The sequence below is a fragment of the Bufo gargarizans genome, chromosome 2 (assembly GCF_014858855.1).
Source record: "Bufo gargarizans isolate SCDJY-AF-19 chromosome 2, ASM1485885v1, whole genome shotgun sequence".
In the NCBI taxonomy this organism is placed as follows: Eukaryota; Metazoa; Chordata; class Amphibia; order Anura; family Bufonidae; genus Bufo; species Bufo gargarizans.
The window spans coordinates 566,055,796-566,070,064 of record NC_058081.1 but is presented as its reverse complement, the minus strand read 5'-3'; the positions used below and the strand labels follow the sequence as shown (position 1 = coordinate 566,070,064).

At 41.3% G+C, this 14,269-nt stretch overlaps 1 protein-coding gene across 1 annotated transcript in view; it reads left to right on the top strand.

The window, feature by feature from the left end:
• The first annotated feature begins 222 nt into the window (after positions 1-222).
• LOC122926153 (otogelin-like protein) overlaps positions 223-14,269 on the top strand; it is a 105,451-nt gene continuing 91,404 nt past the window's right edge. Inside the window, exons 1-3 of the mRNA XM_044277533.1 lie at positions 223-394; positions 13,580-13,646; positions 13,782-13,834. Coding sequence (XP_044133468.1) covers positions 223-394; positions 13,580-13,646; positions 13,782-13,834 — 292 coding nt within the window. The remainder of the gene's footprint in view (positions 395-13,579; positions 13,647-13,781; positions 13,835-14,269) is intronic.

Below are 14,269 nucleotides of genomic sequence, written 5' to 3'. Positions count from 1 at the left end.
ATTGACAACGATGTCAACTGCAGAATTGCAAAGGCAAATTCTGCATTCGGCAGACTGCGGACCATTGCGTGGGACCGCCATGGAATAAGCCTTGCTGCAAAGCTTAATATCTACCAGGTGGTAGTGTTAACCACCCTGATGTATGCTAGTGAGACCTGGACAGTATACAGAAGACATGCTAGACAGCTGAACCGCTTTCACATGACTTGCCTCCTTAGAATCATGAGGATCAAGTGGCAGGATAAGTTGCCAGACACAGAAGTCCTCTCCAGAGCAGGCTTACCACCAGTTTACACCTTATTGATGAAAATCCAGATGCACCGGCGCAGGTACGTTGTAAGGATGCCAGACCATTGCATCCCTACACAGATCTTCTATGGTGAGCTGTCCAAGGGTAATCTATCGCAGGGGGTGGGGGGGAGGGGGGGGGGCAAAAGAAGCGTTACAAAGATACACGGAAAGACTCTCTCAAGTCCCTGGATATCAACATCACCTCGTAGGAATCTCTGGCGCATGATCGTTATACATGGCGTTCCCTGATTCATCAGGGTTGCCAGACATACGAATCCAGAAGGACAATTCTAGCACAGGAGAATCGTACACTTCGGAAACACAAAGCTGCAAATGCCAATGCTGAAACTAAAACATCCATATTTGTCTGTTCAGTATGCAACAAAGCATTCAATGCCAACATAGGCCTTATTAGCCATCTAAGGATACATTGCTAATGGCCGAAGATCTATTTATCAGATGTCAAGGTCCTCATCTAAAACGATGGACAAACAACAACAAAAGCCTTGCAACCCGAGCATTGGTCTAGAAATGTTACCATTTGTGTGGGTTTCTGATGGCTTGTTAGAAATAGTCTAGTTGTTACCAATACTCCTAATATGGTGTGCTTGCCTTATACAGTACATAGACATACACTGCACATTATTATATAGAGAAAATGTCCTCACTGAGGGTAGTGATCAATGTGACTGAATATATCATCTGTAAAGCAAATATATAAAGGACTATATATACAAATTATGGAGGAATGGATATTTTGTAGGGACCACACTTTAAAAGCTACTATATTATAATATAGTGAAATGGAATAACCATCACGGAGCACCCAGCTGCTTCACAGCTATTAAAAGAAAAGAAAATGCACTGTAGGTACAAGACATTGTTGTATTCTTAGTGAACATTCTTCAAAAGCCCTTTACTAAAAAGACAATCCGGTTTAGGCTGTTTTAGTCTTTTCAAAGGTAAATATGACTAATGCATGAAGGATGAAGCAAAGGACCTGAGAACTATGCCCACCATAGAAAACTGAACTGTATGGGGAAGTCACTTGTAATTTTTGTTTTGTTTTATTTTTGCAACCAATATAAGATATGTTAATTAAGTCACGTTAGTCATAGGCAAAATTTTATAACACCTGAAAAATAATATTTGAAAATGTAGGCTGGTATGACTGAGGATATATCTGAATGCAAATATACTGTATAGGGGTGGGTCACTCACGATACATCCTCAGAAGATATCCTACAGAATTAATTACTACCTAGTTTTTCTCAAACTCTGTACCCAGTGGGTTATACCCCACATCTTAATGAGGTATTCTCACTGTCTTCATGCTATGGTTTTAAAAGGCACAGTATAGAATATGATAAAGTCTTGAGGGCACTTTGGTGGAATTTCTTTAAGTAAGGGGTACTTGTCTGAGGAAGACTGAGAAACATTACTGTACTATATTGGTTTTGACCCGTGATTATAAAGGTCATGGTGTTGGTGGGCACTAGAAGAACACCTTAGCCCAATACTTCTCAGGATATTACTCTGGAGACCCCCCAAACAGAATTGCAGACCGAAGTGACTGAAGTTCTGAACTCATGCCCACGCAGCCTGAAAGTAGCAGAACAAGTACATGGGAGGTTGATGGGTTCCAACTTCTGTGATTAGTTTATAGGGTTTGCTTAATTTTAAATTAGGCTAACCATAGGTTAGGATGATCTGTGGGGTTGCACAGATGGCTAGGCCCTTCACTGTAGTTATTAACCCCATTCAGCAGTCCCCCATTCACTGAAGGTGGCAATGAGGGTGTGGCTTCATGGGGTGGAGGCGTGGCATCACGTGGGCTCGTGCCCCGGATGTCTTCAGACCCTAGCAACGCCCCTGCTGGCAGCAATGTATCAAAAACTCTTGGTCAGTCCATATAATTCAGATCCCTTCCTCAGAGCCCTGGTTGCAGAAAATACTAAGTATCTGGTTTGCACTGTGGACGTCATTTATTGTCACATGCATAATAAAGACTGACAAATAAATCAAGGGCAGATTTTTTACTTCTGTCAGACCCTACTGAAGGCAGGAAAAAATACCTGATTAGGGAATGTAAAGGACGATTACACCCAGTATACAGGGCAAGAGAAGTAGTACTCTGCAGTGTCCATATATGCAGAATAAGAACAGATAATGAGTATTACACACAGTATACAGGACAAGAGAAGTAGCACTGTGAAGTGTCCATATACAGTACAGACCAAAAGTTTGGACACACCTTCTCATTCAAAGAGTTTTCTTTATTTTCATGACTATGAAAATTGTAGATTCACACTGAAGGCATCAAAACTATGAATTAACACATGTGGAATTATATAGCGAACAAAAAGGTGTGAAACAACTGAAAATATGTCATATTCTAGGTTCTTCAAAGTAGCCACCTTTTGCTTTGATTACTGCTTTGCACACTCTTGGCATTCTCTTGATGAGCTTCAAGAGGTAGTCACCTGAAATGGTCTTCCAACAGTCTTGAAGGAGTTCCCAGAGATGCTTAGCACTTGTTGGCCCTTTTGCCTTTACTCTGCGGTCCAGCTCACCCCAAACCATCTCGATTGGGTTCAGGTCCGGTGACTGTGGAGGCCAGGTCATCTGGCGCAGTACCCCATCACTCTCCTTCATGGTCAAATAGCCCTTACACAGCCTGGAGGTGTGTTTGGGGTCATTGTCCTGTTGAAAAATAAATGATGGTCCAACTAAACGCAAACCGGATGGAATAGCATGCCGCTGCAAGACAGCCATGCTGGTTCAGTATGCCTTCAATTTTGAATAAATCCCCAACAGTGTCACCAGCAAAGCACACCCACACCTCCTCCTCCATGCTTCACGGCGGGAACCAGGCATGTAGAGTCCATCCGTTCACCTTTTCTGCGTCGCACAAAGACACGGTGGTTGGAACCAAAGATCTCAAATTTGGACTCATCAGACCAAAGCACTGATTTCCACTTGTCTAATGTCCATTCCTTGTGTTCTTCAGCCCAAACAAGTCTCTTCTGCTTGTTGCATGTCCTTAGCAGTGGTTTCCTAGCAGATATTCTACCATGAAGGCCTGATTCACACAGTCTCCTCTTAACAGTTGTTCTAGAGATGTGTCTGCTGCTAGAACTCTGTGTGGCATTGACCTGGTCTATAATCTGAGCTGCTGTTAACCTGCGATTTCTGAGGCTGGTGACTCGGATGAACTTATCCTCCGCAGCAGAGGTGACTCTTGGTCTTCCTTTCCTGGGGCGGTCCGCATGTGAGCCAGTTTCTTTGTAGCGCTTGATGGTTTTTGTGACTGCACTTGGGGACACTTTCAGTTTTCCCAATTTTTCGGACTGACTGACTACTCTTAAAGTAATGATGACCACTCGTTTTTCTTTACTTAGCTGATTTTCTCTTGCCATAATACAAATTCTAACAGTTTATTCAGTAGGACTATCAGCTGTGTATCCACCTAACTTCTCCACAGCGCAACTGATGGTCCCAGCCCCATTTATAAGGCAAGAAATCCCACTTATTAAACCTGACAGGGCACACCTGTGAAGTGAAAACCATTTCAGGTGACTACCTCTTGAAGCTCATCAAGAGAATGCCAAGAGTGTGCAAAGCAGTAATCAAAGCAAAAGGTGGCTACTTTGAAGAACCTAGAATATGACATATTTTCAGTTGTTTCACACTTTTTTGTTATGTATATAATTCCACATGTGTTAATTCATAGTTTTGATGCCTTCAGTGTGAATCTACAATTTTCATAGAGAAAACTCTTTGAATGAGAAGGTGTGTCCAAACTTTTGGTCTGTACTGTATATAGAATAAGAGCAGATACTGAGAATTACACCTAGTATACAAGAAAAGAGAAGTAGTACTGTGCAGTGTCCATATATACAGAATAGGAGCAGATACTGAGAATCACACCCAGTATACAGGAAAGGAGAAGTGGTACTGTGCAGTGTCCATATATACAGAATAAGAGCAGATACTGAGAATCACACCCAGTATACAGGGCAAGAGAAGTGGTACTGTGCAGTGTCCATATACAGTATACAGAATAAGAGCAGATACTGAGAATTACACCTAGTGGACAGGACAAGGACAAGTGACTTGTTAACAAAGAAAATGTCACATCATACACATAGATAAATGTTTGTACTTGTGGTTGTTACTCGTTCACTTTTAAATTGTTCCTAGTTATTACATGTAAAGATGGGGGACAGATGCTTTGTCATAAAGCATGTATGAGATCCTTAGCGAGTAGACTCCATATTGCTGTATACGAACAGTTCTGTTATCGAGGAGCAACATGCTGAAAGATCACGATGGACGAGAACCAAGTGATTTGTCACTTATCTCTGAATCATTCATACTAATTACATCACACAATTCTTGTTGTGGGTATTAAGCTGGCTGACATTAGCGATGTGATAATGTCAGCTGAACATAACTATATTAGTGCCATCTCACTGCCCGCCGCCGTTATTAAGAAAAACAAACTTTCAGGCAGCTTGGTGGCTCAGTGGTTAGCACTGGTGCCTAGCAGCGCTGGGGTCCTAGGTTCGAATCTGCATCGAGTTTCTATGTTCTCCCTGTGTTTGCGTGGGTTTCCTTCGGGTACTCTGGTTTCTTCCCACACTCCAAAGACATACTGATAGGGAACTTAGACTGTGAGCCCCATTGGGGAGAGTTGAAAGCAAATGTCTGTAAAGCGCAGAGAATATAGTAGTGCGTAAAATAAATATTAAGAAAATCTGTAGATTGGTCTTGGCTTTCACACCCATTATGCTCCTTCTGAAAATTCGCTTCCTCACTCTTTTTACATGCTCTCTTCAGCAGCAAAGGCCATTGTCCCATTTAGATGGAACAAACCACCTCTGCCAACATTGCCACAATGGTTTTAAAAAAAATTGTTGCTGCCGCACATATGATATGGAGGCTTTTTCAATATGGGAAACCTGAACCCACTACACCTTTCGAAAGGTAGAGCTAAGACCTACAATGCCTCCCCATATGCCCAGGCCCTTCACACAGATTGTACTTACTTTGCTCCCACGTTGCTTTTGACACCGGCACGGCCGCTTCATCACCCGCCGTGCAGATGAAAACATCCGGGGGGAGGCACAGTCAATAGCAGGCCATGACGGGAATGAGCCATCTAGGGTGACGCTAGGAATGGTCGTTCCCGTCACTGGCCTGCTATTGGCTATATAATTCAGGCAGACTGCCTCTGCAGATAAAAGCCTTCCGAAGTTTTCTGGATTCAACTTATCAGGATAATGCAGCATGCCCGCCGGACTCTATTGGGATGCAGCGGGGATCCGGCTACTCTGCAGCATATATGTTGGTATTTGGCTGGATAAAACCATTGCATGCAGGAATTTTTGTCAGTCTGAATCCTGGCTGATATACTGAGGAGCATGCTGGATCACTGCCGCATTCCATTATAGTCAAAGGGGTCCGGCGGGCATGCGGCATTATCCGATTATGCTGGATCCAGAGAGCTCCCAAAACAGCCTGCTGGAATTCTATGACACATGTAAAAGTACCCTAAGGAGCTAAGTATTTTCCATTTATATATTTTTTCTTTGTAAACTCCACATCCTGCATTATTCTGTTAACTGTTATTGATTACTGGGAATACAGGATTTGTGGGCAAGCTGCCTCTAAAATATCTCCGAATACTAAACATGAAGGAATGTAACAAATTAACATAGGATTAAAAAAACTACAAAGGAAAAAAAAAAAATAATAAATTGATAACTATATGCTTGCTCTTTAATCAGTGTAACATTTAGACGAGCAACTGCTGCCCGATTTCTGTAATGTTAAGAACTGGTATTGTTGTGGTGGAACCTGTTGTACCTGTCAATGTTCTCCTCCTCCATTCCAATAACTCTCCTTATAAAAGGTGTCACACAGCGTTTCAGCTACTGCATTCCACCAGTTTAGACTGTTGCTGGGTCAGTAATTATAGCACAGTCCCAGTAACCTACAGTGGAAGGTGTAGAACTTGAACCTGGCACCATGGGTGTTCTACCCTTTGTGGTTCTATCTGCGGTCTGCTTGCTTAGCACAGGAGCTGCTGAACATACAGGTAAATATAATTTATTTCACTAAAGATTATAGGCTAAAGTCTGTTTGGTAGAGAGATCCAATTTCCAGGGATGCATTGAAATATACCATAACCAGCCATGATCATCATTGAATGCACTTGAAGGCAAACTGTTCTTTTTTTTTTTTTCCATTCAATGGAAAGATGTTCCAAAGCAATGCAAGGGAACAAGAAGTCATTCCCATCACAGCAAAAAAAGTTCTTGTTTTCTGTCCATGGAAATTATAGGAACGTTTAACCGATCAGGCTTTAGATGCTTTTTCTGTGACTAATATTGATATTGGACCGAACTGGACAGCCACAACCAAATGGGTGCTTCTGTGCCTGGGCAAGAAATAATGGCAGCTCCTTCATTCAGATAGTTGGGTAAAATAATTTCCTGTTTGAACCATATACCACAGTGCATAACAATATATTGCCCCAAAACCATCCCTGGTGGCTATACATTTCTGATATTTATTGTCCTCCTCCTTCAGTTGTCTCTAAGATATGGAGCAGGAGGCTTAGGAGATAAGGTGTGAGCCACAGCAGTTGAATTCAGGAGGGCATGTGTGGTTGCTGTCCAGGTACATGAGAACCTGATTCTCACAGCCAGCGGCAGAGAGGAGGGCTTGGGTGGCCCCCTGGGCATCGGTCCACCAGGAAATTTCCCTGTAGGCTCTATGGCCAATTCACCCTGAGTATTTTGTAGCGTGCATAAAGGGAGTTGACAACCTGCCATATTATTTATACAAGCATGTTGATCTAAAAGATCATTTTCTCCAAAAAGAGACCCCAGTAAGACTCTTGTTTACATAGATTGGCGGTAATGTAATTGAATGTCTCAGGACCCATTTTTTCATGATCAGTCGGTGTTCCAGCAGTCAGACCCCAGCAATCTGATATTTATTACCTATCCTGTAGATAGGCAATAGGTCATTATGGTAGGACAACCCTTTTAAATATGCTGTAGATTATGTGCAATCTGAGGAGGTTAGGATTTTGTAAATTTCCTGTCAGACATTTATGCTTAAAGGTGTTAAATGGTTTGTCTCACTTCAGTAAATGTCATTTATCATGCAGTTAATACAAGGCACTTACTAATGTATTGTCATTCTCCATACTGCCTCCTTTCCATCATATTATACACAGCACGTATCCGTGGTTATTACCACCGTGTAATCCAGCAGTGGTGGCTGTGCTTACACACTATAGGAAAATGCTGGGAGTGTGCATAGGCCAACACCTTTACCTATAGTGTGCAAGCACGGCCACTACTGCTGGATTACACGGTGGTAATAACCACGGATACGTGCTGTGTATAATGTAATGGAAAGGAGACAGTATGGACAATCAAAATACATTGTACTAAGTGCCTTGTATTAACATTCTCTACATGATAAATGCCAATTGCTGATGTGGGACAACCCCTTTAAGTGTGCTACACTTAATAGTGTTAGGCATAAATGTCTTGGTGTGGGCATTGCTTGTTTCCTATGTGTGATTGGTGTGTGCTATATATGATCTATGTATCAGAGATGTATGTGCAGCATGTGCCATATGCATCAGTGGCATGTGATCTATATAGTAACATAGTATATAAGGCCAAAAAAATACATTTGTCCATCCAGTTCGGCCTGTTATCCTGCAACTTGATCCAGAGGAAGGCAAAAAAACAACAAAAAACTGTGAGGTAGAAGCCAATTTTCCCCACTTAAGGGGGAAAAAATTCCTTCCCGACTCCGATCAGGCAATCAGAATAACTCCCTGGATCAACGACCTCTCTCTAGAAGCTATAGCCTGTAATATTATTACACCCCAGAAATACATCCAGGCCCCTCTTGAATTCCGTTATTGTACTCACCATCACCACCTCCTCAGGCAGAGAGTTCCATAGTCTCACTGCTCTTACCGTAAAGAATCCTCTTCTATGTTTGTGTACAAACCTTCTTTCCTCCGGACACAGAGGATGTCCCCTCGTCACAGTCCTGGGGATAAACAGATGATGGGATAGATCTCTGTACTGACCCCTGATATATTTATACATAGTTATTAGATCTCCTCTCAGTCGTCTTTAAGTGAATAACCCTAATTTTGATAATCTTTCAGGGTACTGTAGTCCACCCATTCCAGTTATTACTTTAGTTGCCCTCCTCTGAACCCTCTCCAGCTCTGCTATGTCTGCCTTGTTTACAGGAGCGCAGAACTGTGCACGGTACTCCATGTGTTGTCTGACTAGTGATTTGTAAAGTAGTAGGACTATGTTCTCATCACGGGCATCTATGCCCCTTTTGTTGATGCAACTGATTATCTTATTGTCCTTGGCAGCAGCTGCCTGACACTGTTTTCTACTTAGTTTGCTGTTTATTAAAATTCCTAGGTCCTTTTCCATGTCAGTGTTACCGAGTGTTTTACCGTTTAGTATGTACGGGTGACTTGCATTATTCCTTCCCATGTGCTTAACCTTACATTTGTCATTGTTAAACCTCATCTGCCACTTATCTACCCAAGTCTCTAGTCTATCCAGAATCCTCTGTAGCTGTATAGTGTCCTATTCAGTGTTAATTACTTTACACAGTTTAGTGTAATCTGCAAAAATTGATATATAAATGTCTTGTGTGCCATATCTGTCCAATGAGTGATTGGTGTGCGCTGCATGTGTCTTGTTTCTGACTGACTTAAGTGCAGGATATCCATATACGTGTAAATTCTGCCACATGTATGTTTGTGCATTTTACTGTGAATGTCTGCCATTATACTTCATCTTTAATATTTCTGTTATCACTGTTATTGCTCATGAACACGACCGTTGGATGTTTTGCAGTCCGCAAATTGCGGATACCCAAAATATGAATAACGGGTGTGTGCATTGCACATTATATGCGGAACAGAACAGCCGGCCTCTAATAGAACACTCCTATCCTTGTCTGTAATGTGGTCAATAATAGGACATGTTCTATCATTTTTGCACACAGAGTCTTTTTATTTGCGGCCCCATTGAAGTGAAGAGAACGGTACGGACATGGACCCTGATTCTGGGAGCCCAAAGGTGGGCCACCATAATCCGTTACGCTGGTGGGCCCTAAGTACCCCAGCCTGACACTGCTCAGACCGCTTTTACACAGTGTTTGATCAGTGATTTCCAAAAACTGGTGCAAGCCAAAAACACAGAACAAGTACAAATCTTTCCATTATACCTTATGTCTGTGTAGCCTCCTCCTGATTTTGGCTCACAATCACTAATGGAAATCATCGATCAAACGCTGACCAAACACTGATTATTTGAAAGCGGCATTACTTTGCAGTTTGGTCAAAGGGATTGACAATGTCCACTGTTGAAAACAAGGGTCAGTTTCTTCTGCGCTTATGCAGGAGAACCCTGCTCTATCTATGTGTGTTCTCTAGGTATATTTAAACTCTTGACCATAAAAACTTAAATGGCATTCCTCTAAAGATATCTTCCTCTTCGTGTTATTTGAGTCTTCTCAACCATATACTAGAGATTAATTCCCTTGAGAAATCTGACCATGCTGGATCTACAGTGTAGTGCTTGTATTGTCACATTATATGTGGCCCCTTATCGTCACCTGCTGAACCTGTGCATATTTACGTACTTAGAGGAGCAGGGATTAAATTCACCTACCTGCTGCATTCTTGTTCTACTTCATTCTTGTATTTCTTTTAGGCTCCGTTTGAGCTGTCCTCGAAGGTGTTTGTACATTGAAAGTATTTCCTGATGTATACTTGCATGGGCATACAGTTGCTTAGGTTACCCATAGGACACATGTATATAAGGTCGTCAGTTACTGTATTCCTTACAGAAAATATGGCTTTAGCAATGTAACCCCCATGTAAGCCTAAATGAAACCCTTTTGATGTGTTGAGTGAATGGGAGGCCGATGAATAAGCTTCTAATGCATATGAACAGATCTTTATTATATTTTTAGTTTATCATGTTTGTTTTATTTTCAGTACTATTAATTAGTTAAATCTGTTGAATTTGGTTCTGTCAAAGTCTTTTTTTTTTTTAGTCCAGAGGCCAAAAACCCTATAGGTCCAGTGTCCTCCACAGTGGAGCTTTAGCTATAATCCTGTGAAGACAATTCTCTGTGAGCTCCAGTAAATTCATTAGCAGCACAATTTCCTATTCTGCCTTGGAGGATGGAACACACACACCATAAATGCTGTGCCACAGGCAATCTTACAAGAGGATTTTGAAGTGGATTTGGATACAAATGGTGTTAAATTGTCCAGGCTGTTTAGCTCATGGAAGGTTGTCTAGATTGGATACAGTTCTAGCACACTCTCAGTCATGAGAAGTATTAGTTCTATGGGATTTACACAGAGTAATGTAAGAAAAAACATTCAATTCTCTTATAACAAGAAGAGATTTTGAAAATGGAAACACAAAGTATATTACCGACCACCCCAGAAAATAGTATTATACATTGGTTTTAGCTTATAATAAGCATGAAAATCCCTTTAAGGTATTGGCAGAAATATACCCACTCACTGACTACTACCTAATATATGTGGCTATAAAGCTGCATACAAAATACAAGTACCCAAGTCCTACTGACGTGATACTAATCAGTTGCTTCACAGACAAAATTTATATTTGGCCCCAAGCAAAGAAAACCTTGGGGGTTATTATAGTTAGGGTCATCAGTTATTCATTTTAGGCTACTTTTGATGGGGATCCTTCAGGGGTCCAGACCTTTCAATGTAGACAAATGGCATTGTCATCTAATATAACCTTGAAGTCGGTCTCAGATGCTGACGTTTAGCTGGAGATAGCACCTTCTAGACATCCCTGGAATTCTTACTTACCTGGTGCTTCTTGTGGAAAAGTAGTTGCTCCATACAGCTAAACCAGTGCAGTCAAAGCCTGGGTTATCCCCCCTTTCTATTCTCTGACATGGACCATTGTAAGAAAGGCTTTGAAGGTCCAATCTTCGGACAGTTTTTCGCTAGAGAATGAAGATAATCTACATAAACCAGTATAATGAGTAATTATGAGGAAGATTTTTGCTATATATACCATCTATGATCCCCATGCAGCTATACTTCCTACTTCATTACTTGAAGCCTCTACAATGACAATGAAACTTCATAAAAATACTTTATTTTGTTCTTTTAAACAGCATTTTCTAAATGGTTTCTTCCTAACAAATGCAGACCGAGTATTAAATTGATCCTATAAAGCAACTTTTCATAACATACTTTATTTGAGTGGTGTCACCAAATCTCTACAAGACATCAATCTTAAAAGGAGTCTGTCACCGTGATATTGGACTATTGTCTGAAGAAATACATGAGTAGTAGTACAGAGTGCGTGTTTGCAGAGTTGCTATAACTAGAAATGTTGTACTTTGAGCAACATTTCACATAAAACCATAGGACATTTATGACGGAGTTTCATTATTATGAACTGGGTGAAGGGTGGGGGACTCCCGTCAGCTCTGTGCCTTACGTAAACATCACATTTGTCATACTGTTAAAAAACCAATAGAGCACAAGTAATGGATTTCTGTATCTTGCTTTGTAGTTCTGTCTTTTTATCTAAAGCACATTTGGGGTCAGTTATCAAACTGGCGTATGGTAGAACTGGCTTAGTTGCCCATAGCAACAAATCAGATTCCACCTTTTATTTTTGGCAGTGCCTTTGGAAAATGAAAGGTGGAATCTGATTGGTTGCTATGGGCAACTAAGCCAGTTTTAACTTACACCAGTTTGATAAATTAGCCCAATTATTCTTGTAATTTTATGATAAATTGCTCATGTTAAGGCCATTTAGTCCATAGTGTGTCCATACTCAGTCTGTAGCCTGTGGGCACAAGAACTTCTACAAGTTGACAAAAGGCTGTACAAATGCTCAAGTGCGATATTAGGGCCCTTTTACATTGGGTAGCAGAGTGGGCAATGGATGGGGTGAGGAGATTCATGCAGCAATGATTGGTGATGTATGATACTACACTCATTCATCTGCATAAAATTTCCTTCTTTGTCAGCAGCAAACCCATGTCTACATAGGGTCAGGCCCGGCGCTATAATAAGGCAGACCAAGCGGCTGCCTTAGGGCGCAGAGACAGGGGGGCGGAAAAACTTTTTTTAAATAAATCACTTGTGCCGATGGCCGCCTGGCCTCTGTGAGCAGTTATCCCCCTGTATATATAATATATATACATTTGCCCCCTGTATATATATCCATTCGCCCCCTCTGTATATATTCCATTTTGCCCCCTGTATATACCGTATATCCATTTGCCCCCTGTATATATATCCATTTGCCCCCTCTGTGTATATTCCATTTTCCCCCTGTATATATATATCCATTTTGTAGCTTCGCTTCTTATTGCAAAAATCCTTGCACCGGCCCTGCATAGGGTAATGTGCTGCTGATAAACAAGCATTTGTTCACTTGTTGGGTGATTGGCAGCACCCGTACACAGGTCAATTATCCTGTTCCTCAGCCCATGTAAAAGGGCCCTTAGAGATTGTTAACACGACCAAGCCGTGTTTTTGCAGTCCGCAAATTGCCATTATAGAAATGCCTATTCTTGTCCGCAAAACGGAATGGAGCAACGGACACGGACAGCACACGGAGTGCTGTCCGCATCTTTTGCGGCCCCATTGAAGTGAATGGGTCCGCACCCAAGCCGCAAAACCACGTGTGAGTGAGCCCTTAGTCTGATGTCAATACCTGCAGTAATTCATTGCTACAGCTCTGTGGATGAGTAAGGGCTGGGGGCTGGTAGAGCATGCATCTTTATGCCACACCACCTTGGACAGGTTATGAAGATACAGAGCTAGACCAGCAAACTAAACCTTTTCTCCAGGTGAAGGTAAGCCTAGCTTTCCTCTGCCTCTCTGTATACCTTATACGAGCATACAGATGTCATAAAGAGTGTTCCTTGCTCAGGACTCCCCTTTGTTAGGCAGAGTAGACAGCAAATGATAATTCACTATCAATATGGAGGATTCAGTACGATCAAGTATCAGATGATTATCCTTTCATTTGTATGGATGATTTAATACAGCAAAGATCCAGCTGGTGGTGATCAGTTAATAAAACTACATGCATCCTGTAGAAATACTAGATAGTTTCCAAATGAATGGTACACTGGGATTTTCTTTTTCAATGTATCTTTCAATGATATCTCAATAAAAACTTACTTTCATCAACAGAAAATTGCTACTATGAAGGGAGGACATACAAACATGGCGACACGGTGACCCAAGACTGCTACATCTGGTAAGTAACATAATTTTCAAAAAAAAAATAAAAATTAAAGAAGACTATATATTATTTTTTACTATTAAGGTAGCATTTTCTTTAATGATGTGAGCTAAGTTTTAAGATCTTAACCTATTTTATTTTTATCTGTAGTGAGTGTGTCAAAGGAGAAATCAAAGACTGTCTGTTCACTGTGAATTGCGCTGGTAAGCTCATGTTGTGTGTTATTATATTCTTATGGTGTAAATGACGTAACCAGAAACTTTTGACATTATATACAGCAGAGATGCGCAACCTGCGGCCTGGGGGTTACATGCGGCCCTTAATATCATTCTGTGCGGCCTCCAACCATCTGGTGACAGACATGTATGTCTATATCTTGTGGCTGTTAGATGGGAAGCCAGGAAGTGTAACCAGACATTTATGGTGCATACTGTATGTACAATACCCCATAAATACAGTATTTCAGTTTGTAATTATTTTTGGCCTTTGGGATTTCTTCAGTCAGACAATGTGGCCCCCAACCGTAAAAGGTTGTGCACTCCTGATATACAGTGATCCTTCAAGATACAATGCCCTCAGGATACTATATTTTCAACATACAATTGTCTTTTCTGTCCTATTGTAAGTTGAAACTAGAC